General features: G+C 40.5%; 1 protein-coding gene across 1 annotated transcript in view; it reads left to right on the top strand.

Annotated features, from left to right (window-relative positions):
• nphp4 (nephronophthisis 4) overlaps positions 1-25,216 on the top strand; it is a 178,362-nt gene that overhangs the window by 82,164 nt on the left and 70,982 nt on the right. The window contains exons 10-12 of the mRNA XM_037773417.1: positions 9,003-9,221; positions 9,754-9,883; positions 14,419-14,471. Of these exons, the coding sequence (XP_037629345.1) occupies positions 9,003-9,221; positions 9,754-9,883; positions 14,419-14,471 (402 nt within the window). The remainder of the gene's footprint in view (positions 1-9,002; positions 9,222-9,753; positions 9,884-14,418; positions 14,472-25,216) is intronic.

The raw sequence follows: 25,216 nt of genomic DNA, 5'->3' as shown, positions 1-25,216 counted from the left end.
AGTTCTAAGAAGAAAACACGGACAACGCCGTGGTAACGACCTGTCAATCACAAGGTAGCCGCGCCCTAAAGCCTACCCTGCTTTATGGTCTATTTGACTCTAAATGGGACCATAATTTACTAAATGAACATCATGCTGTATTGAAGAAGACTTGAAACTAGCAATTGAGACCATAAACTCATGTTTACAATGTTTACTGAGGTAATAAATCAAGTGAGAAGTAGGCTCATTTTCTCATAGACTTCTATACAATCAGACTTCTTTTTGCAACCAGAGGAGTCGCCCCCTGCTGGCTGTTAGAAAGAATGCAAGTTTAAGGCACTTCAGCATTGGCTTCACTTTTCAGACCCGGAGATAGCCACCTGATCCTTAGCAATTCTTTTTTGGTCCTTGTCTAAACTGTTATTTTCTTAAAAGCACGTTAAGAAAAGATGGATTAAAACATTCTTCTACAGTATATTCCAGTACAATTTGTCTCACCATCATTATGTACAACCTTTTTCTAATAGACGAGCATCCAACTACAGATAAAAGTGTTCGCATTCACAGTAAATTGGCCTTTCATGAACATCACCTTGAAGTTCTACCATCAATAAAGACAGGAACTGAGACAGAGCGCCATTCTTCCCGAGTCCTATTTGGCCTTGGTGAGCTGAATAGAGCACAGTAGCCTGCTGGGTTCATTTGGACGACTTGCGCAGATGGATGAAAATGTGAGTGGTTTAGTGCTCTTAAGTTAATGATCTCGGTGCATGTTCCCTCACTTCCTCCAGGGCATCTCATTGTGGAGAATAAGTAGCGGGAGCCGTGGGCTGGTGCCTGTCACAGGGTCTTGGCTGAAATAATGACTTGAACAGCCCAACAGACTGAGGTAATAGTAATAACTGTCAGACTCCGTCTCCCATCAATGCTCACATCCCCCTAATTTAGGATTAATTCCTGCTCTACTCTAGAAAGCCCTGAGTCGCTGAATGTCCCGCCGTTTTCTTTGAGCTTCCCCAAAACTATGTTCCTGCAAATTGCTTTATCACAGCTTATCACAAACTTTTTTATATTTGAATATAACAGCAACGGCAGCTCTGAATTGGAAGCTGTTTCTAGAATTAGTGGTGCTTTTACTTTTATATATAAGAAGAGGCCTTTCATACCTTTTCCAGTTCGTAAGTGGTGCTGAATTGGACGGGTTGTGTCTTTGCTTCCAGTCTTTCTCATCTGCTGGGAAAAGGGCAGCTGCCTTTGATGTGCAAAACTGGCCGTCTGTCACCTTTTGATAATTTCACCTTCTTTTTACCCTCGCCACGGTGTCCCCTCCCGACCCCACCAAAAGTTTGAAGATTACTTTTTTTTGCTCCAGGTTACAGACATAAGATCTTTGCTTCCACCCCGTCGTATGTTTCAAACAGAGGAGCTTCTAAACGAGGTTGATGGATTCTTCCCTTAGAAAACGCTTTGCCAGTTGGAGCAATTATGTGTGCAGTGACATCGCCTGATATTGTTTTCAGTACAACTTTATGAAAAAGTTCGCTGCCTCCTTGTTTTTGCCGTAGGCTACTGTTTCTATTTTTTTCTCCCCAGTGCGCTATTGAAACAAGTGCTTGGTTGCTCCCTGAGTGAAAGTTAATGACTCTTATTTTAAATATAGCTTTTAACACTCACATCAACAGTGTAATCACACTTTGGGGAAATTGGCTATTGATCATCCTGCCTTGTCCGACATAATGACCAATGCCGCAGCAAGCAGTTCTAAAGGCAACTTCTAATTCAAATGGCAAATTCCCTGATTAATTCAAATGTTCCCTGCCCAAAACAGTGCGGGTGCAAAAAGTCATACTTTATATCCACTGAAATATAATGTCATTGATTTGATGTCTCTTTGCTGTCACAAGCAGGCTTTGCAATTGATTAGGACTCGCTGAGTTACTGTGGTGCTCAGAATGAGTCGATGTGTCTGACCCCCTAGGCAACTTTCTTCCCACCGGAGGCACATGCATACATCAGCTAACTACCTCCTACAGCACCGTGTCCTTGCCACGATTCCATTAAACCACCTACACTTTCATGTGCATGTAACGCTGATCCGCGCTGTCATATAATCAAGAAACTGCATATTGTTGTTCTTAAGCTCATGCGTGCCTCCGAACGCAGTGGACTTGTTTGTGCACAAGGATTACATGCATAATGTGAATACTCTGCCAGGCCTTGAATGAAACTATTATCCCTGTTTGTTTACTCAAACCACAACTTAAGATTCTCTTTGAGATTCCCTTCAATGCTATTGTGTGCCAGCTCGAGCTGTCAACGCTTTACCGCAGTTCATATGTAGATCACACCGTTCTGAAACACTTTAAAACCACTGCATTGAAATCATGGTAGTGATTCATGTTTGCTAGCGTCTAAAAGGGAATTCTTAGTTTGTGCTGTGCATGTTTTAGCGCCATTGTTGTGATCACACAAAGTTTTTTTTTTAATCATCCTCCATTCTGACCATTAATATATTATTACTTGTTTGATCCGACTTCACACGGGAAGACATGGGGTGAAACATGTTAAGTTTCGATGGGCTCACAGTCCTTTTTATCCTCACTCGCAGTGCAATTTTGAACATAGAATCATTCTCAGTGTCCTATGATTGGAAGACTGAAAGTGTGTGATAAGCGTTGAAGTGTCGGACAGATAAAAGCTCTTTCCTAGGCTGTAGGCGTCCCTGTAGAAGAGGCCCTTGATTGCTCCTTTGTCTCTCTCATTCTCTCAGAGCTCAGCTGGCATTTCTGCTCCCGAATCATCCCCGCAACCGAATATATATTCATTGAATAATACAAGAAGTGAGTGTTCGGTCATGTGCTAGACACCTATTTTGCTCTTTCCCTCGTGTTCTGTGGGAGCACAGACATGATAGAGACAGAGAGTGCTTTAAAAAAAAAAAAGAAGAAGAGACACATTAGATAAATTGGCTCACGATCTTTACAGGCTACTTCCTGTCCCGTAAAATGATCTTTCTCTAGTTGGCTAATTTTTACAAAATCATCACTTTGAAAATAGACTTGTTTGATTGAACGTTTCATATAAAGCATCTTATTAATTCAACCCCATGAGATGGAAAAACAGGCAGTGCCTCAAGGGGGAATATGCTGCTATCTGTTTTATGGCTGCCATATATTTCTAGAGTTACGATTCAAATAAATAGCTGTTAATGTCTGTGCTACTCGGGGGTAAAATTATAGTCTGAAACCAACTCTCTCTCTCAAGAGAGAGGAATGGAGTATTGATCTGCATCCAGGGCCGCTTGAAATGTGTGAAGCTTTAAAGAGGTCTCCTTAGATGTACATACCAGATATTTAATGATAGGACTCGGTTGCACAACAATACAACTGACCAAACTGTATGTATATCGTCTTTATAGCAGTCGCACAAACCGAACAGACGAGGCCAACTCCAAAGAAATTGTTCATTTAATCAAAACAGGGGGCGGCCACGTCTTTAACCTTTACACCTTTAGCGCTCTTAGTCCTCGCTGAAGTGCACTATTAGTTGTGTTGTGTGAAATGTCAGCTCCATTAACCTCTGAACACTCGACTTTGGGCTTTGTAAGCAAGCTAACTGGACAAAGAGGTCACTTTGCATAATAATCTGACATTTTGAAACTGCCCTCGCCAGAAAAACAAAGACAGCATTGGTTGTTGTTGTTTTTATTTACCTGACAAGGCCTTATTGTGGCCGTGTGAATAATGACTGTTGTCCATCAGAAGTAGCCTGACGTTGCAAAACCGCTGTTCATTTCAGGTTTTTGTACCAACAGTCAACATTGGTTTCTTTTAACCATGATCACTATCTTTCCCTGACCTCAACCAATGACTTTTAGTTTATTCAAACTTTATTTATTCCTTAACTAACCAAGTATGTTTGTGCGTAAACCTAAACAAACCTTACTAGTGGCAGATTTGACATATTTTGTCATTTAGTTTGGAGGACTTGTGGGACATTTTTTTCCACCAAAAGTTGTTTGGTTTCACCAAATTGCTGCCAGACAGATGACAGATGTTCAGTTAGATTTGGCGGAAAAGGCTCTGCTGTTTGAGGTAGCTCTCTGCTGAGAGAGCAACATTAAATCTTTTAAATCAACACCCCCCCGAATACAACATATGCTGTTCGTTAGAGTAACGGCGAATTCACTCCAAAGCAGCGGTGACATGCAACGTCTATGGAAAGCTGCGGCGACCACTCCAGGGGGGCCCAGCGAGCTGCGGCCCTTTTGATTTTGCTGTGAAGTACGGCCAAACTAAAAGTTGGGACAAGTTTAACTTTTAGCGGCGAAGTATGGCCAGACAGTACCAGCAGCCAATCAGTAAACAGACTCCTGTGACTTTGTGACATGTTGACCTAAGTTACAAAGAATTTCTTCCCGGCTGAAACACATGAACACACCTCTTCCCAGTGGATGGTCTTACTGGTTTTGGTCTTGTGTTCAGAGACAGAAGATGTTGTCTGTTTGCAGTGTTCATTCTGTCTCTTGTCCGAGGTCCTTGCTGTTTCACCAGTGTAGTCTTCCCTATAGTTGTTGCATGTGATGTCATACACTTTTTCCTCTCCGGGGAACTTCTACTACAGCCGGTGAACTACTGTATATCACTATGAGCTGTCCGGTTTCTGTGGGCATATAGTGGCAGGGAGAAATATAAAAACATATTTTTTTCATCTTGTGTACTCCTTGTGGAGCTTACTGGAAATCCTTTTTTGTCCATTGAATTTTTGATATTATTTTGCCTGGGGAAGACATTTTTTTCTGGCCACTGTCCTTTCAGCTGCTCAACAATGCAGCTGAAAGGACAGGTGGTTCTGAGGACAATGACAGCTGTAACAGAGTTTGAAGTTTCAAATTCGGTGTGAATTTGCGGGAAATAGGCTCCTCTTGGCTGAAGAATTCTTAATATCAACTGGCCAGACAAGATCAACAATAACAATCTGTGGGCGAGGACACAACAACGATCAGCAGCAGACGAAACTGGAAGGAGAAAATGGAGATGAGTCGGGTACACACTACAAAAACCAGAGTCAAACACCACCAGACATGCTTTGACATGGAACCCTCAAGGGAAGAGGAAAAGAGGCCGGTCAAAGAACACCTGGCGACGGGATCTCAAGAGACTGGAATAAATGACCGAGAACTCTGGAGGTTCCTTGTTGACGGCCTATACTCCAGGAGGGGTGTCTTAAATTCCACTTTAACTACTATTATAAATCATCGGGTAATGTTTTCAGTTAATTTAATGGCGTAAAACTAAAGCCTAACTTCTTACCTTTCTAATTGTTTTAATCATTTATTTTAGCTTTGTCTTCACCAGAGTCGACAAAAGGACTCTAACGCCTGTGCTGCTGGTTTTTGGGGGGGTATTAAGTTGTTCCTTGGTCGCCCAAATTAACATCAATGCTGTCAACACTTCCGGGAACATACTTTGGTCCTTCACAATAAGATTTCATGCTTCAATAACTCAAAATAATGCAAGCAGTATACACTGAAAATACAGACACACTTTTCAGGGGGAAAGATTGTCACCTGAGCGTCTAAATCGTTTTTTACGGCTTTCTCACATCAAAGTCACTTTCCTATAGTAATTTCACATGTAAATGTCCATATATATAGTATATACAGTATATTTGAAATTTGACACATATATTCTTGTATATGTATTAATAGATTGTACTTATACTTAGTGGCGATCTCTGAATAAGACTGGAAAATGAGTCAGACCGGATATATCAGAACCAGGACCTCTTTCTCCCCCCATTGCCAGTCTGCCGTAACACTGTCATCTATCAAATAAAGGCGAACATCCCCCCCAAAAATCTTTAGAATGTGATCAAATGGTGCTGTTTCATTATTTAAAGAAGTTGAATTACTGACATCGTGCTTTATTTGCACTTAGAAAACATCGCTGTTGGCACAATTTCTGCTTCAAGACTACTGCAAGTAGTTCCTGTTTTGCATAACACCACCCTATGGACACTGCATGCCATTTAGAATAATGGCAATACTTATATGAAGGATGACCTATAGTATTTGATTATGGTATTGCATGTAAAAACTGTGCTCAGGGGAATTGTAAGCATCGAGTGAACCATTATATGCTCCACTTTGTCTTGATAGGATGAGGGCTAGCAGGCTCGTTGTGTATTCTATATACTGTCCCACCTATGATTGATTACTATTGTCTGAGGCTGACCAGCTCATTAATCGATTTAGCAAAACCTCTGCGTCCCCTGTGGACGATTTAAAACAAGATGCTTTTTTTTTTTACTGTCCCTGGGATGGCTGGAGTAGAGTTGCAATGGAACTGATTGTAACTCATGGTCGAACACAACAAACTGCTCCTAAACTGTACGTGCGACCTAGTATTTAAGCCCCTAATGTATTGACCATAAAGCATTGTCAGCGTTGGTAATATGCAAACCCACTGCAGTACATTAGTGCCATAGCTTTGTAGTGAATTTGACCTGTTTTCATATTGCTTTCTAAATTATCCACATGATTTATTGAGTACTTAGTGATTTATTAACAGTAATATGATAAATGCTGAATAAGCACACCAGTGATATATAGATTTGTTGCACTTTAACCTTAAAATGTCTGACTAAACCCTAGAAATACAATAACTATGGCACCACCAATGTTTCCATGTGAAAGGGATGGTATAGGAAAAAATACTAAAAGGAAAACTAAATCTACTTTATCTTTTGAATATCAAATACTCACTCTTTGTAGGCTGGAAAGGTGGAAATGAGAAGTAAGTAGTTTGCTTTGACATCACTTACAATGAACTCCACTAAAGACTCAGTCACTGGAGAAAAAAAAAAACGTCAATCATCCATAGAAACCTCTCAAACCCATCATGCAGCATAATCCAACGGTGGTCCATATGTTCAGTATGTTCCAAACTAGATTCACAAATTACCATTTTTAGGGTTTCAAGTATGAAACCTGGAGAGTGCCACTGACCCAACACATAACTCCTGCCAACGCAGCTGTACAATCACAGCTTTTGCTGCTGCTCTGTGGGTTGGACGTGTATTATTATGCGGCACACTGCATGCAAGAATGACAGCGGTTTTTAAATTAAAGCCATCATGAAATGGAAACTTAGATATATACACAGTGGTGTATGTGTGCACCATAGACTGTATATAAGAAGTCACTGTGGCGTCACCATATTGGTTTGTGGACTGCCGTTTTGAAGCCACGAGTTCAGTATTTTGGCTGTAGCCATTTATTGCAACCAGAAGTATCACGAGAGGGTGGAGCTAAGTACAACCGATGATGAATAAGACATTTCAGGCGACCAAAAAGGTTATAATTAACTTTCATGAACTGAAAACACACTGTGAAAGGGTTAAAGTTCTAGGACAAAAGCATGGACAACTCCCAGACCGGACCACGCCGTGGCAACGTCCTGTCAATCACAAGGTATCCACGCCTTAAAGCATACCCTGCTTTATGGTCTATTTGAGTTTAAATGGGACCATAATTTACTAAATGAACAACACTCTGTTTTGAAGAAGACTTGAAACTAGTGATTGAGACCATAAACTCATGTCAACAATGTCTACTGAGGTAATAAATCAAGTGAGAAGTAGGCTCATTTTCTCATAGGCTTCTATACAATCAGACTTCTTTTTGCAACCAGAGGAGTCGCCCCCTGCTGGCTGTTAGAAAGAATGCAAGTTTAAGGCACTTCAGCATTGGCTTCACTTCTCAGACCTGGAGGTTGCCCACTGGTGTGCACGCAGCCAATGCGTCAATCCTGAAAGGGGATTTCTCTAACATAATAATGAAGTTACAGTAGCTAACAATGAAGTTGGAAGTAAAGCTATGTTAATACTGTAGGTAACTAGTTAACCAGGCATGCTAATAGTGGCTTATGTCACACTGTTAAATCGCATTCACTACAGCCTCATGCGCACTACTTCAGCATTTGGAGGAATCCAAAGCTTGCCTAGTTACAGTGATTGAACAAGAGCAAGGAATGGATTAAACAGTCTTTTCCTACTCGGCCCTCTCAACCTGGAACACGCTACAGCAGGAACTGAAGCTGTCCAGTATGATTCCCCTACAGGATTTTAAACTACTTATAAGAACTCTGGGAAGAACTTCTGTCAGGGTCTGCTCTTGTTATTCTTCATAGTTTGAAACGACCACTTTGGCACTTTTGCTCATATGCACGCTTTTAGAAGAAGAAGAAGAAGAAGAAGAAGAAGAAGAAGAAGAAAGGCACTTTATTAATCCCCGATGGGAAATTAAATTTTTTTTATATGAAGGTCTTGTCTGTCTGTAACTTTGTGTCATATAGCTGGTCGCTCTTGAGAATGAGACACCGTGTCTCAATGAGATTACCTGTATAAATAAAGGTTAACTAACTTGTGGGGGTAATACAGTGAGCAATCAATTATGAAATAGAACATGATAGGGTAGTAGAATAACAAAAAATGTAAAGCTTTTTACAATTCATTTTGTGCTTAAAGAAATATAATCATGAATTGGAAAATTTAGTGGGTTTTTTTTCTTTTACTTTTTTCACTAGTTTATTAACGCATAAACATTTCTAATGCTCTGCTATAGTAAATTCATCAATGTATGAATTACCTATAATTAACCATGGTGACATAAAATACAGACACAATTCTTGTTTCACTGTATTTTTATTCGCACATGCTTATAGCGGCAGTATGATTGTCATATTCATACTCATATCTTTACTTGTTACTTTGTAAATGTATTTTGATAAAAAAAATGCACATACTTACTCATGAAAACTAATAAAAAATGTAAATATTTGACCATCATAGGCATATGTGAAAAGAACTGTAGTACTACTTTTATGTTACTTTCAATATTATATTTCTCTATGGAGCAATGAAAAAGTTAATCAAGATTGTTTCCATATATGGAAACGATAATGATCATGTCAGTGTCTGAATGTCCTCTAATCTTGGTGTCTTTTTCCGTCACACAGCTGTCTACCACCTCCACATCCCGAGCGGCCTTCTTGCAGTGCCTTCGTTGGGGGATTTGGTGCCCCTTCCAGGAGCCGGCTGACTGGAAGGGGGAAGAAATACAGCTTGTTCTGCAAGGAGGTGCAAAGCCAAACCCTTACGGAGTCATGGTCTACAGCACAGAGATGTCTGCCAAAACTCCGAGCCCTGCGCCACTCTCAGCTTCAGGCACAGCTCAGGTAACACAATAGCACAGAGGCTTGTCTTTGTTGAAGGAACAAAATGTAAAGAATGCGTTGAAAGCTGTTAAGACATTCAGCACTCACGCAGCTGTTTCCCTGAAGACAAAAAACTCTCACATGATTGTTTTTGACATTAACAGGTGCATTAAGATAAGTTGTCTTTATTGGTAGGCCCTCATGCCGTACAGATTACATCATCCTTTAAGGCTCTGCATTATAAATCATTATCACACTTTACAGCACACTTATAGACAATTAATTGTCTGCAAGTCACCTCTTTTTAATGACAGTATCAAACATTTCAAAGGGTGCAAAAGTCGTCATCTTGTGATGACTTAAATTTTCGCACCTTAGCTGTGAATTTTCACACAGCTCCGATATTTGAAAATAACTACACGTCACCGTCACATATCACCTTCTCTCGCTGCTCTCTCATTCATTCCAGTTGTGACTTTAATCTGAACTGTTAATTCTCCAACAGTGTTTTTTTGTGTTACTGAAATGTGTGAAACTTTCTCCTCTCGCGGAGGCGAAGGATACCATAACGTTTCGGCTGTCGTCCAGTCTGGAAAGGAAGGCATCCAGCCCAAAAGCGTCTCTGAGGACAAAGCAGGAGGATGTGTCACGTCAGAGAAGAACACCTTCATCACCTTCACAGGGTAAATATCATCAAGCAATCCATTATGGCTTTTTAAGCACATCAATTAATTACTTGGAAAGGAATAGGAGCAAGCTAAGAGTTTCCTCCGAGAAGGAAGTGAGAGGCTCTTTACTGCTCACAGCTTCAAAAGGAGCTACATTTATTGTTCCTCTCTCTTGTTTATTGGACCAGAAAGTGTGTGGTCTGTTTCTGCAAATTGTTTTGAGGGTGCGCCTCAAGCGTGCGGCAACACCCAGGTGTAATCAGCCGGAGTTCTAAGCACCGAACTAGCCTGTCCTCTGCATACGATGCAGCCCCCACCTCTGCAGCGTTATCTCAATTGCACCACCTGCTCTCTGCGTGATTAGCACGGTTCATGATTGGGGACCGAGGGGAATGAACTCAAAGTGCGCGGAGAAAACTTTGGCAGTCCATAAGGGCCTCTTGATCTTGAACAAGCATTGCTTTGTGTCTTCGGTGCTCTAAGAGGGGAACTTTGGCCTGAACATAGACAATGATGTCAATGATGTTGACAATCTGAATAATTTGTAGTTGGAAAAAGGTAATAAATCACACTATATACATTATGTTTTATCGCAATACGCAGCATTTCGCAAAATGTTTAAAATGGTTTTAAGATCATATCTTGAGTGATTCATTTTTGGCCCTCACATAGAAAGGCCACCGTTCACTCAAGCTTACACAAGTCTTTTTTTTGTATTTGGGATAAAAAGAAACCTTGGAAATCCAGATTCAAGAGGGTTTTGTCTTTTACTCATTCAGCTAACGTCATAATCCTGCTTTGTGAGACAAACCCAGTTCCCCTAAGTGTAAGTTATTCTGCTATTTGGAGTAGAGATTGTATAGTAAAGTATGACTTCCCACAGTTTCTTTCTTTGGTTCTCAAAATTCCTCAAACCTCCATTAACTTTGTTTATTGTTGTGCTGGAAAAACAGCAAATTTCTAAAAATACCTTCTCTGACTCAACTACATGTGACAATGACATACTGTTTATCCATATAAGCTTCAGTGTGCATTTAAAAAAACATTTTTGTAGCACCACACACACCAGCCACTTGTCTCACCACGCATACTGGCTGGTCTGTGCTTTCTATAAGTGCAGTGATTAAGAATGTGAAAATAAAGCTGAACCACTTCCTCAGATTTTTAAGGGGGTTATCAGTGTGTGCTGCTGAATTTCTCTAACGGAAGCATTTTTATTCCGTCGCTCCCAATTAAGCATGACCGTTCCACGATATCCTTCCGAAAATAACTCCTGAACCCCGAGCTTTAAAGAGGCCTCCTGCTGAAACAAAGTTCTGATTAAATATTCCACATCCCGCTCACAGCCAAAGATAAATGATGTGCCACTGTCTGCGACTCTTACTGAAACCCAAACTGCTGATTTGCTCTGTGTCTGTCAGTGAATTGATTAAAAGTGTAGTAAACACTACACACAGCCACTCAATCCCAGTGACAGCAGAAAGAACTTGAGTGGACCCCGGTCGTATACTCGATGATTTCCCCACTAATGATGCTGTTAACTTATCTTGGGAGAGAAGAATAGCGTTGATCAGGGCCTACTTCATGGGTGTGTAGAGAAGGCTTTTGGCAAAGTCTATTAATGACATTTTAATCAGTGTTCAAGTGTCCTCAGAGGATCGCCCAAGAAGCCCGAATGATTTGGGCTAGTGTTCAGAGGAGAATGATATCATGAATCTCTGTCAGTCTTTGATTTCAGCGCCTTAATCATCCTTGACTTTGTTTGTGTGTGTGAGTGTGTGTGGGCGTATGGACATGCCAGTAAGTGCGCTGCTTTCCATTGCAGATAGCTTATTTAGACGATTATGAAATTCATGGCCTGTCTGAAATATGCAACTCGTGTGTTTGATGCATGTATATTTATTAATGTGGAAAGCTCACTGCGCTTCACAACCTTTGATTAAGTCATTTGAGAGAAAGAAAAAAGCTACTTGTAACCACTTGTAAAGGCTCAGTAAAAACAGGTTTGAGCTAGGGCTGTCAAAGTTAACGCGATAATAACACGTTAACACAAATTTGTTTTAACGACACTAATTTATTTAACGCAACTTGCGATTTTTAGGTTGTAGCGGGCTCTGTTTTAAAGCTAGAGTGAAGATACTGGTATCATATGAAACTAGGAAACACAAGGAATCCATTGGTTTATCGCAAAGGAGGATAAATCATGTTCCAAACTTAGGCACACATTTTGGCGAGGAAAAACTGGCATGGCCATTTTCAAAGGGGTCCCTTGACCTCAGACCTCGAGATATGTGAATGGAAATGGGTTCTTTGGGTACCCACAAGTCTGGATAATATTTGTCATTGTTTTGTGTTGTTAATTGATAATAAATATATACATACGTTTGCATAAGCAAGCATTTTTGCCCACTCCCATGTTGATAAGTGTTTTAAATACTTGAGAAATCTCCCTTTAAGGTACATTTTGAACAGATAAAAAAATGTGAGATTAATCGCTATTAACTATGGACAATAATGCAATAATCGCACTTAAATATTTTAATAGATTGACAGTTTGAACACAAAAGCATGTCTCCGAGACTAGGCTGGTAGAATAAAACATTTACTTGAGGTTGAAAACGGGCAAAAGTCAAAGCTAGGTAGGCAGGGGAGATGAGGCAAACTTCTCCAACAGGGATCAGGCTAGAGAGCAGCAGGCTGAGGGTCATAACAAACTCACGTGAAAGAAGAACACCGTTCTTGCTTTTGGCATGTCATTTCTACTCCATGTAGTCTGTATCCGTGTAAATATGCTATGCTCAGAGCTAGTGACGTAGAATAAAAAGTGAGAAAGACTGATTATGGCGGATGGTAGGAGAGGTGTACAGTATGGGTCCAACAAACACAGGACTTTCAACCAGGAGACCGGTGTTCCAAAGTGTTGAGTTATTTTAATGTTACGTTAGTGACGTTTGTGACGTGTTTTCCTTACTTCTGTTATGTTGTTTATGTGCGCATTTTACTTAGTTTAATTACTTATTTTAAGCCCAACCATGATGCTTTTCCTAACCTAACTAAGTGGTTTTGTTGCCTAAACCTAACTGTGGTGCTGAAATTTTGTAGCGTGGCATTTTTATGCCATGCAAAAGAGGCGCAAAAAATCACCAAAAGGCTAAAATGCGTTCTCATAACACTGGGAATGTCATTTTAATGTCGTGCTATTTTTATACGCCTTCCCAAGAGATCAGGTTGGGCAGGCAGTGAAAAAATGGATGAATGGCGGGAACACAGGATCTGAAACGACAGGAGAGTTAGTACATGGCGGGGGGAAAAGCAGACAAGGAAAGTATGAAACCTCTGAGTTATTCATGACAGACATCGACATGAGGGTGGAAATTCTCATCGAGTCCATACATCTTCATTAATCTATAATTTAGCTACAGAATAACTGGTTGTTTACAAGACCATCACACATCACTCAATGCTTCTAATTAGCTGAGAGGGGTAGAATATGGAGGCAACCTTGCTGTTTTGACACAGATGCTCATTAATACATTTTAATGATGCATTATCTTTACATATATAAATGTGCTCTTCCTGAATCCCCCGGTGTCTTGTGCATGTATAGGTGCTTGTATCCGCCTCTCGTACATCTGCCAGTTTGCTCAGCTGTCAAGACGTCCTCTCATTGATCACAAATAAACGGCCAATTGCACGTCAGTCCAGCAGCTAACGAGGTGAAACGCAGTTTTCCACCGGCTCCGGGCGTAAAACTGTGAGGAAACGGAATGCCCTAAAAACAAAATGGCTGCCGGGGGGATGCCAAAGCACATTTGTGACGGAGAGCCAGCCAGTTCTGCTCCGTGTCCACTCTGTGTGCATGTAGTCTGAGCAGATGGGAGCTACAGTAAGACACCCCAGGCAACTGAAGCAATTTCCAAAAGGCCAGTCAAGCCCGGCACAGAGAGCGAGAAGGAGTGGGAGAGGAGGACAAAGAGATGCTGGAAAGCCTTTCATTTCAGCATTACCATGGCTACCAACCAAAAACCTCAGGAAGCATTGTTAGACTTTAAACTCAGTGTGACATCGAAATCCAAACTCTGCCTCCTGATCTGTGTGAAATTGGATAGATTTGCACACTGATTGTAAGTAGTTTTGGGTATCCCAGTGTTCAGTGGAGTTATTTACAGTACAGCTGAGGTTTTGCACTCCACATTGTCACTGCGTATTCTTCATAGCTCAGGATGCCACCTGACTGCAAATCCAATCAACAAGAAAGTGACATTTTACTGTCAACGTCCGTTTCCATCTCGCAAGCTGATATTCCATTAAATGTTTAACCGCACGACACAATTAGTAGTGCTGCCAGGTACGCAGAGCACGGGGAAGACATTACACTGTTGTTAATTAAGCTTGTTAAACAACTGGAGTTGTTTGCACAAGTGATATACAGATGAAGACATCAACAGCATAAGGGATACACATTACGTCCTGTTTTACACTTTACACAGTGGATATACAGTTTTTTTTTTTTGTCTTAATCTTCTTTTGTTTTGCTTTATGTTTTTCAGGTCATAAATATATTCCACCAGCTTCTCCTCCGGATTCGCCTCAAGGCCCCGGGGTAAGACGCCTTGTCACCTTCTCAACTGAAAGTAGTGACTAAACCCTAAGTGCTAGTGCCATGACAAAAAGGCTTTGTCTGATGTTCCTTTTTCTTCCGGAAGCGTTTTAGCTGCTTTTGTACTATTTTCTCTCAAAAGAAACACTCTTGACGAAGGTCCAGAGGGACCGAAAAGTTAGTACGATCAATAGATTGTGATGCTGAGCGAGAGCAGTGCAGGATCGGCTTGTGTCAACTCTCAAAATAAATAAATAAAATCCTGCTATTAGTGGGTCCATGCAGGATCACTAGTGCCTAATTTGTTTAAAGCTGCTTTAAGGGATTTTTTAATTTGCTTTTTGTCCGCTTAGAGCAGCGGAACAAGCTGAAAATACAACATCTGACATAGTAGGATCTTATAAGGTTCTTATGGCTGACAAACAGTCGTCTATTGACAGCAAACACAAGATTAACATTCATTTGGAGTTGTGTTTCTGTCCACTCAATAAATCCCTCTCCTTTCCTGTGTTTTGGTCAATCTGACCAGCTGCTAACTTTCTTCTCCAGCTAGTCACTAACTTTGTCTGTCTGTCGTTTTAAGTTGGGCAGGTAGTGTAGTGGGTTTGTCAAAGCTGTTTTTGCTTAAAACCCTAGTCCCTCTAGCAGGTCCCTCTTTATTGAAACAACCCCTCCCCTTCTGTGCTCTTTAGACAAAGATCATAAATCTCCACTAGCCCACAGTCGCGCTGCTGTGTTGTCGACAGAAAATTGCAGGTCAAGCTTCTGTAACTTTGTTTTAAATGTCAGGAAAAAATGCATTATCTGTCCCAGATCTCTCATCAGCAACGTGATTAGGAAGCATAATCAGCATATTTTAATCTTTTGACTCACCTGAATGAGATTCCAGACTGATTGGGTCTATAAAAAAATATCCTGCAGCCAGTTTAAACCAGAGTTTTTACTGAATATGTACACAGCTGGATTGGCAAAGGGAAAGAAAGGAAGTGTGTGGGTGTGTGTTTGTTGTTCTTGGTGAAAGACAACGAGATATCAGTGTGTGTCAATCATGGAAAATCACCACAGAAACCTGGGAACTAGAAGTAATACTGGTAATGATTATTGCGCCCGGTTGCATTAATTCAGATTAAATGTTATATTAGCATCAGTGTATGTTAGAGGCTTCCAACGGACAACTGATATAGTACTGATCAATTCTAAAATAACTACGTAATAGACTTAAATCATCCAACCATCATATCTGTGGTGGGTGATGATGACTGACTCATATCCCATTTTTAGTAAAATACCAACTTCGACTATACGTAACATACACCAACAGTGTGTGTTGCTGTGTGTGTTTTGTGTTCGTTCTGACTGAGCTAAGCTACCATTACCATCCATCCCTCAGCCTGAGTGGAGGTGCCAGTGGAGACTGGGAGTTGTGATGGATGCTGCTCTCTCTCAGGATGAGGCCAGGGACACACACACACACACTAACACACACACACACTAACATTATGCCACAGAGTGGAGGAGGAGGAGAGAGATCAGGTCTGTTTCAGTGTTAGCTCTCTGGGCCAAAATGAGCCACAGTCTGTATTGTCGACTCATTTTAAATTGAACCAACGGGGGCCGGGAGCTGTGGGAGCGCTGCACCCATGAACTTTACAAATCGGCCCTCATTTTGATTAAGCAGCGAGGGCGGTGGAAGCCTACTAGTGGGCAGCTCCCAGTGGCTAACAAGAGATGACTGTGGTCATACTGGGCAGCTCTTAGGGGGATGACATTAGAAGGTGCTGGTGCTTAGCCGGATATACCATGTACAGACTTTTTCATTGTTTAATTCCCAAAACTTCTAGTCTACCAAACAGGCAGAATTAATTCTAAAAGAATGACGATGTATGAAAATGATCAGCCAACTCTGCAGTTCCCCTCTTTTATCCTCTTTTAGCTCATTGTTTTGATCATCTGGTCAGCAAAACTCTGCTCCCATCAACTTTGTTTCCAGATGTACCATGCAGCTGTTTTCAGGATGAACCCACTGTACGCTGATTCGACAGCTACAAGGCCATTAACTGTGCATTATCGCTCGCTATAACCATCACAGATGTGGGTCAGTAGGGGCCTGCTATGTTTACGGTGTTGTAAAAGTGAAAGTAAAACTTAAAACCAACACATTTTAACACGTAAAACTGAATGAAACGTTACGTTTTGAACACAAACAAAACAACTTCTTTAGGTTTAGGCAACAAAACCACTTAGTTAATTTTAGGGAAAAGGATTGTGTTTTGGCATAAAATAAATATGTTTCAGAAGTGAAAGTGAAACAACAGATACACGTTGTTGGTGCGAACCTGGCCTCCTGTTTGGAAGCCCTGTGTTTTGTGTCCTTTCCATCTCTAATCAACTGTCTATCTGCCCAGCATCAAACAACAGACAGACAGAGTTAGTGACTCGCTGGTGAAGTGTGTCAAATATCCATGAGCTAAAGAGCCAAAAAGCAAAAAGGAGAGCGAATAAGTGATTTACATTTGTTGCTAATCTAGAAACACAACTACAAATGAATGCTAATGTTGCTTTGTGTCTGCTGAATGTGTAAATAGACAAAGATTTGCTAACACGTAGTGAGGTGTTATTAGATGTTTTCAGCTTGTTCCACCGCTCCCAAGTGGCTAAACAAATCATTGAAAGCAACTTTAAGTCAACAGTAAATGTATCCAATAAGACAATAATCTATAAATTGAGTAAATACGCAGCAGTCATCATTAGTGCTCTGGCTGCTCAGTGTGCACACAGCATAGATATCTATCTGATGGCTATCCAGGATTCTACATAAAGAGCCGAAACAGAAAACACTGTGTGAAGCCAAGCCACTGCTGTTGGCAGTCACCCGACAATTCATCACGACTCTCGTGTTGCTGCAAAATCCACAAATACAGTCTCTGTGTCTCTCCCTATCTCTCTGTCTCCTACCCTTTCAAAGATACTGTTATAAAAATACACCCGTTTCAATCCTAAAATGATTTTGCCTGTTCAACAAAAAAAAAAAAAAAATTCAACATGACTGTCAAGCGCTGATTAATCAATGGCATCCTTCTCCGAGATGGCTCTGTAAACAAGCCGTGCGCTCCGGCTCTGTCTGTAGGCATTGTTGGATCTGACAACTTTCTCTTGCTCGCATAAATTATTGATCCTTGACACTCGGTGCGCCGCGGTGCAGAATGCTAAGGATCTTGTGGTATTTATAGCCAGCATTTGGGAGAGCGGCTGAGTTTGTTTGCCAGTGTTGATGATAATTTCTCGCACCGGGCTGCGGTCATGTTTCAGGGTCGTGCTCGTGCTTTGTCGACCCAGGTGTTCTTGTCGTCCGCGGGCCGGAGGTGAGGCCGTGTTTCAGTTTGTTGCTGGCAGAGGGCTACTTGGCAGCTGGCGCCGGCTCAGTCAGGCCTCCTTTCTGCAGCTACGCAGAGGTACTTAGTGCCTTGTATTAAATGTCTTTTCAAAAGAATAGGATTCAAGATTTCTGTGCATTGTTTATTGTATCACTCCAGCATTTAATTGTTGTGTTCTGAATCCTTCTGTCTTAACACTAGAACATGAAGTAAATATAATTAGCCTAACGTCGTGGAAACTAAATGGTAAGTGATATATAGTATTGATTAGAGGTATGTAAAAATTGATTTTTGTGTTAAACAAAGCATAAACAGTTTTCTCTGAAATTACAATGGATTTCTGTTAATGCTGGTATTTGTCTTGTGATAATCACACCTTAGAGGTTACAGCTCAGCACCTCACTGCTACCTCAGTGAGCATTCATTTGGTAGAGATGGATTTTTATAGTTGATCATCTTGAACTCTCTCTTCTTTGATATTTGCAATGTTGAGGCATGTTAGCTGTAAATGAGATCAAACATTTTATGCATAGTTATACCAGTGCGGGGGGGCTTTATAATCCAATTTGAAAAATCTGAATGGAAACTACTATTGCGTTTGAAGGCTGCAAGATCCTTTGGAACACAACATAACGAACAGTTTCTACAAGACAAAGAGGTGTAATTGCACCATGAGCAAAAATTTCCAGTTCCTTTTGATAACCCGTGTCAAACTTAATATCGAAATTGCAATTTGAAAAAGTGTCATTTTCATAACTCGCATAATTAGCAGTGAGCTGTATAGTAAGTGACAGTTGGTTTCATCTGCTATAATGGCGACTGTCAGCGGCAAATTTAGTGAGCTGTAGTTAATTAATGTTAAATCTGTGAGTTGGCAAGACCTAAAAACACTGGTTTCATCTGATTAATATGCATGCCAGTGTCACTGAGGAAAAAACTTTGATGTGTAAAGACAATTTAGGTGTGGGCTGTGTCTTTCTGTTCAAAAAAGACCAACAGATGATTTATGATTTGCTTGGTAGAAAACATATTTTCTTGCATTTAATACTATCTTGGCCACAAATAAAGAATAAATTTGCAATTGCAATATTTTTCAGAAATATCTGATATTATACTCAAATTGTTAAGCCCAAACATATTACTGATATAAACAGGTGCCAGCATATTTTCATATAACATTTATTTTTCTCTGTTGTCAAGCATATTTTTATGGAGGTCTAAAGCTGCCATTATAATAAAGAAATAATTACATTTTATTTATTTATTTTTATATTTGTGCACATATTTATTTATTTTCAAATTAAACTGCACATTTATTTGATAATTGAGGCTTTTATTTATTTATTTATTGTAATGGCAGCTTTAGTCCTCCTTATATTTTAGGAATAGGCTCATTTAATCAGGTTTTAGTTACCTTGTTAAACACAATTACAGGTACAGTAATCTTCATCTTCCTAAAACCTGCAGATACTTACACTGAAAATGTTTAAATCATTGGTTGACATGTTCATATTATCCCTGTTTGCTCCATTTGTATTTATTTTCAGCTATTTTCTCTGCTATTTCTTATTATTCATTAGAGATACATCTCACTATTCTTCATGTCGTTCTTGTAGCGTTTCACTCTGTCCTGCACATCCTCACCTTTCCATTTTTCTCTCGTCACGCTCACACACAATTATCGCTCATCCTTACTCGCATCCAACCCGCATTGTTCACACTTTGACTTGGTACTCCCCCTTCCTCATGCATCTCTAATATTTTCCTCTTTTGTGTGCTCGACTCTTCCACCTTTTGTTCTCAATATTTAATTCCGCTAATCTTTCCATCTTTTCCACTGGATCTCCTTCTTGATCCTCCTCCCTTTCACTCCACACACCTGCCTCTCACTTTGTTTCTTTGAGACACATGATGAAGCTTGACTCCATGTCACGTTCTCTCCCCCTCACATACACACATACTGACCATCAAGCCAAATGAGCTTCCACAAAGGTCTTTGTCTCACACACAAACTAAAACACACCTCACACACAGAAAAGACAGAAGTGATGGTAGCATACACTGGACTGTATATATAGATGGATGACAGATTTCCACTTCCTCCCACTGCACAAAAGTGAAGCCAAAATATCCCGGATACGGGAGCTGTCATCTTGAGATTTTGACGTCATTTGGAGCCAGATTCTGCACAGTAGCGATTGGGGAGCTGGAGCTGTGGTATCAAGGTCCCGCCCACACATCTGCCCGAGCCAATCACAGCCACAGCTTGTTAGCGTGAGCCACCTAGCTGCTGCGTTAGCGCCAGGGTAGCTGTGTGGCTAGAAAGACACAACAACTAACCATAATATTTCTATAACTACATTTATGATCAAATTGACACATGTTCTATTACACAGACTCGTGACGGTTATGGAAAGTTAAATCTCCTCCGGCTGTGTGACTACTTCACTCGGAGCAGCTGTCAATCATGATATTTCACCTCCTTTTTATAGCAATAAATAACTAATTAAATTCAAACTTATCAGAACACTTGAACATACAGCAGCATGATAAGAACTATATAAAAATGACAGATATCATCTTTGGGAAAAATGTATTTGACGTGTAGTTTGACTTTTTGATTGGCCCATGCCATCCGCTAACATGGAGGGGGCAGGATTTATGACCTATACTGCATCTAGCCACCAGGGGGCGATCAAGAAGTTTTGGCTTCACTTTTGGGGAGCTGTCATGTCATCTGTCTTTATATATACAGTCTATATGGAACATGTAAATACATATAATGCCTCGGACACATTCACACACACATAGACACATGCAAGTCCCATGAAGCCAGCATGTGAACAGATGATCTGCTTGGCTGTCAGGGCAAACAGTCTGAGTTCAGAACATTGGCAGCCACAGCATTGCCACTACTAATTGCCTCTGCGTATTCTCTTGGTGAGTGAGTGAATGTGTGTGTGTGTGTGTGTGTGTGTGTGTGTGTGTGTGTGAAAGTGTATGTGCGTGTGCGTGCGTGTGTGTGTGTGTGTGTGTGTGTGTGTGTGTGTGAGATCCTCATATACAGAGTGAGTGTCTTTCACACCCTCTGTGTGCAGGACGTGATGACTCAATGTGAGATCACATGCATGCGTGTGTATGTGTGTGTGTGTGTGTGTAAAATGTGCTATGGCTTTGCGGTACTTGTGAGGACTGATCTGTGACAGCCCACTAGTCTTGACATTTGAGGACATTTTGAATTGTGAGGACATTTTGACCAATTCTAACAGCCAGAACAGCTCATTTTATGGTCACGCCTACACCTAACATAGCATTTGTGAGCGAGCAAACTGTGGAGTGGCCAGCAGTTTCCAATCAAGATATCCACTCTGAAACTACGTGTAAGTGAGTCAAACTGCTTTAAAATCTCTATTTCAGTGATATTTAGTGTGGCACCATTCCTTTTAAAATGAAACAAAAAACTATCTTGTCAGTATTTAAACACTCATAAGAGACAATGAAAAGGTGGCTGTAAAACGTTGAAGGTCAACAGCACCTGTGTTCAGCGTGAATTCAGTTAGTTAAAGGGTATCTTCAGTATTTTTCAACCTGGACCCATATTTTCCCTTGTTTTTGTGTCTAAGCGACTAATGGGGACAGCAATTTCTGAAATTGGTCCAGTATAGAGGGAGAACGCTGTAACCGGCAGCCATGAAGCAACCTGCGAGGACAAGTTGATTGTCAGATTGTTATTATAAGTGTGTGAACAACATTATGGAAAGGACCCTACAGAGAAATAAAAAGTTTTTCTTACCTTTCTCTTGATCCGGTCTGTTGGTTATTGTGTCCAAGTCCCGGTCAAGGAGAAGTCTCGTTGTGAAATCTGAATATCTGTATACTCTGACTCGAATAAATATGGCGGCCATCGAATTCAAAGACTCCTTCCATATTGTCGAAATCATCTAAATATTCAATCATGACATTGAAAACCTTTAAGATAACACTAAGCAACGCTTTCTGTACTCCGACAAAACAAACTCTGCCGGCTGTCACCTGCGTTTCCACCATGGATGTATTCCACTATTCCACCGTTATCTTCCGGTAACACGTCACCTCGCCAGATTTCAGAGCAAGACTTCTCCTTGAGCGAGACTCTTTCCATAATGTCAGACCCTTATAATAACAATCAGAGCCTGTCATGGCAAAAACAAGCACTTTTAGTGGACGTAAATGACGGTGCGAGCTTGCCCCAATAACACCATATTGCATCCTGTGAGTAGCTGCTATCTACAGCGCTTTCTCTCAATATTGGACTAATTTCAGAAATTGTTGTCACTATTAGTCAGTTAAACACAAAAATACGGGAAAATAGATTCCAGGTTGAATTTACCCTTTAAGAAGGACACAAAAACGCATTTTGATATTTGCAGATATTGATATTTGAGTTTAAATATTCAACAGATATTTTCTTTTTAACATAAATACATAGCATCAACAAACATTTTTGATAAGTTGACGACCTTCCGGAGGGTCAGCCATTACAAGCTCAAGCTGTGCAGCCAGACATTGATCAAACCCACAGAGCTTTATCAATTTTTTCCTAGTGAAGAGACCCATGTTTCTCAAGCAGACCAAATTATCAGGGTGATTTTTTGGGGGAAATGTGCATAAAATGACTAACAGGATATCTATAATATTTCCATTTGATGGAACGGTGCAGTCATCACAAATATGCAGTCTGCTGTTTAAATATTTCACTCAGTGTAAACATCATGTATCTTCAATGGAGATTTGGAAGGAGCTGATACAGAATATATATGATGCTGTCAGCTGTCAGTGTGGAGTTAAATGTTTAAAGGGGGAAATTTAAGGGGAAAATTGAGTATGTAGATATAAAATAGTATAAATTGGTGATAAGTTGTCCATTTTCACAGCTATCTACGTTGCTAGGAACAGGTTTACACTTGTTGCTATGGCTACCACTGTAACCAACATATTCAAGTTTCCTCAGCTCGAAGCAGGTCATATATCTCTCTGGTGTTTCTTCAGCTCGCAGCTACAGTGTAGTCGCACACTAAATGTTTACTTATGCTCTGCACATTTAGTGTTTCATCATGCCATGTGTCACAGTGGCACATCGAGTCTGCACACGGTGTGATCACCTCCTTTTTTTGTTTGGTATGAAAGAAAAGGATTGAAGTAAATGGGACTGTCTGTTTGATCTATTTCAAGGCCTGAGGGAATTCATGTAAATCAATGTAATGTCCTTACAAGCATAGCAGATTCAGTGATTATATGTGTGTCCAACAGATCACTGGGTGAGTGAACATCTCCTCTTTTACTGCTCAATATGGTTCAATGCAATATCTTTATTGCCTCCTAGAGAGCCATTTGTTTTGACCATACCAGATTCAATAACGCTCACAAACTGTTAGATGAACTGAAAGACACATTTGGATTATTGAGGAATATTAGCCACATTGTAGCTTTGTTTCACTGTTACCTAACGGGATAGTTTGGTTGTTTTGAAGTGGGGTTGTATGAAGTACTTATCTACAGTCAGTGTATTACCTAGAGTAGATGATGGTTGGCACGTCCCCAGTTTGGAGAAGCAGACAGGAGTTACCGTACGATATACGCTATATTTGGAATATATATATATATTCGCCGGTTTACTTTGCCGTGAGACAGTTATACAGTCTATGTTTCCGACGGAGAACTGAAGCAGTTATCTATGCTGTAGCGAAAGTAACCAGACTCCATTGAAAAAAAACTGTAATTTGCTGGTCTACCGCTGCCTCGATCGGTTAGTTTGTTTGTGTTATTGTGTGACTTTGGTTGGTTCGGATTCACCCCAGGTAGAAGTCACTGGTAAAATCACAGTTTTTTTCAGTGAAGTCTGGTGGCTTTGGCAAGAGCATAGATGAATACAACGGCTTCAGTTCTCCATCAGAAAGGGCTGTCTGACGGCAAGGTAAACCGGCGAAAATATTCTAAATATAACGTACACTTAAACTGATATTGATTTTTTTAGGTGAGTCTTCCTTTTAGGTGTCTAAAATACGTTTTGCAGTCAGCCCCGTCCTCAGCAGTACATTGCTTTGCTCCTTTGCAGTAACTCCTGTCTGCTTCTCTAAACTGGGGGTGTGCCGACTGTCATCTACTGTAGGTAATACACTGACTATTGATAAGTACCTCATACAACCCCACTTCAAAACACCCAAACTATCTCTTGAACAAGATAAAGTCTGCTAACCCTGAATTTGGCATAATCAAATTAATGTTATATGCTTATTGATCCAACATTTGTTTTATGTCTTTACTTTGATGCCTTAGATTAGGATTAATTGGCAAAATACATTTCTGGTTTCACTGGTGGATCATTTTCCAATGGGAAGGGTCAAATATTGGGAATTTGATCAAATTATTACATAACCAATTTATTCCAGCCCTTACAGTTCACAATTAACCTGTTACTCCCATTTCGGTAAAATAGTGCAGCTATGAATATGAAGTAGGGATGTCTAGGGACCATTTGGTTGGCCATGTCCATCAGTTCAGATTATACATTCCCATGATCAAAAGGCCAAAGTAAGTTTCTTTCAAAGGATGTCTGGGCTCAAACCATAGGGACAAAGTGAAGAGCTCAGATTTCCCTAAGGAACCATCGTAGAGAGCCGATAGATGTGGTTAGGGCATCTGATCAGGATTCCTCCCTGTGGACGTCCATTTGGGAGGAAACCTCAAGGCAGACTCACGCCAGAGGTGTAATATCTCCTGTTGAGCCAGGGAAAGCCACAGGATCCCCCAGGAGGATCAAGAGGTGGTCAGGGAAAGGACGTCAAAGCTGCTCGACTTACTTTGCAGCCTGTGCTAATCGAGACCAGATAAATAGCAGAAAACTGTGAAGATGAGAGGAATTCATGTGTTAAATTTACTTGTGATTCTGGTCATTAGGCAGACACATTTCAAATCTGCAGCTAGCACTGAATCACAAGCTCACATCTTGATATCTGAAGCCATAACTTTCAATTATGATACTTCTGGCTTGAAATAACATTTACATCATTATAACAAACATTCAATCATTGGGGGGAGGGGGCATTACATACACACAACTATGAGACACATGGTAAATTCAACATAAAGTACATTACCACACAGTTTTCTTTCACTCATCCATTCTAATTCATTACTTTCCAATCCAATTGTCATTCTTTTAATCTGTGTGAAGCTACCATCAATGAAACTCACTTCCTGCACAGATGTTTCACTGTAAAAGCCTTACAGCAGCTCAAAGGCTACAATCAATCTCTTTCTACTGTAGGTATGCTTTTAATGTGAAAGGCCTACAGTCAAAAGAAAGGCAAAAGTAGAATTAGTGAATGAGAACAG

Source organism: Sebastes umbrosus, chromosome 6, assembly GCF_015220745.1.
Source record: "Sebastes umbrosus isolate fSebUmb1 chromosome 6, fSebUmb1.pri, whole genome shotgun sequence".
In the NCBI taxonomy this organism is placed as follows: Eukaryota; Metazoa; Chordata; class Actinopteri; order Perciformes; family Sebastidae; genus Sebastes; species Sebastes umbrosus.
The sequence above is the reverse complement of the archived record's forward strand: the minus strand, read 5'-3'. Positions and strand labels throughout refer to the sequence as shown.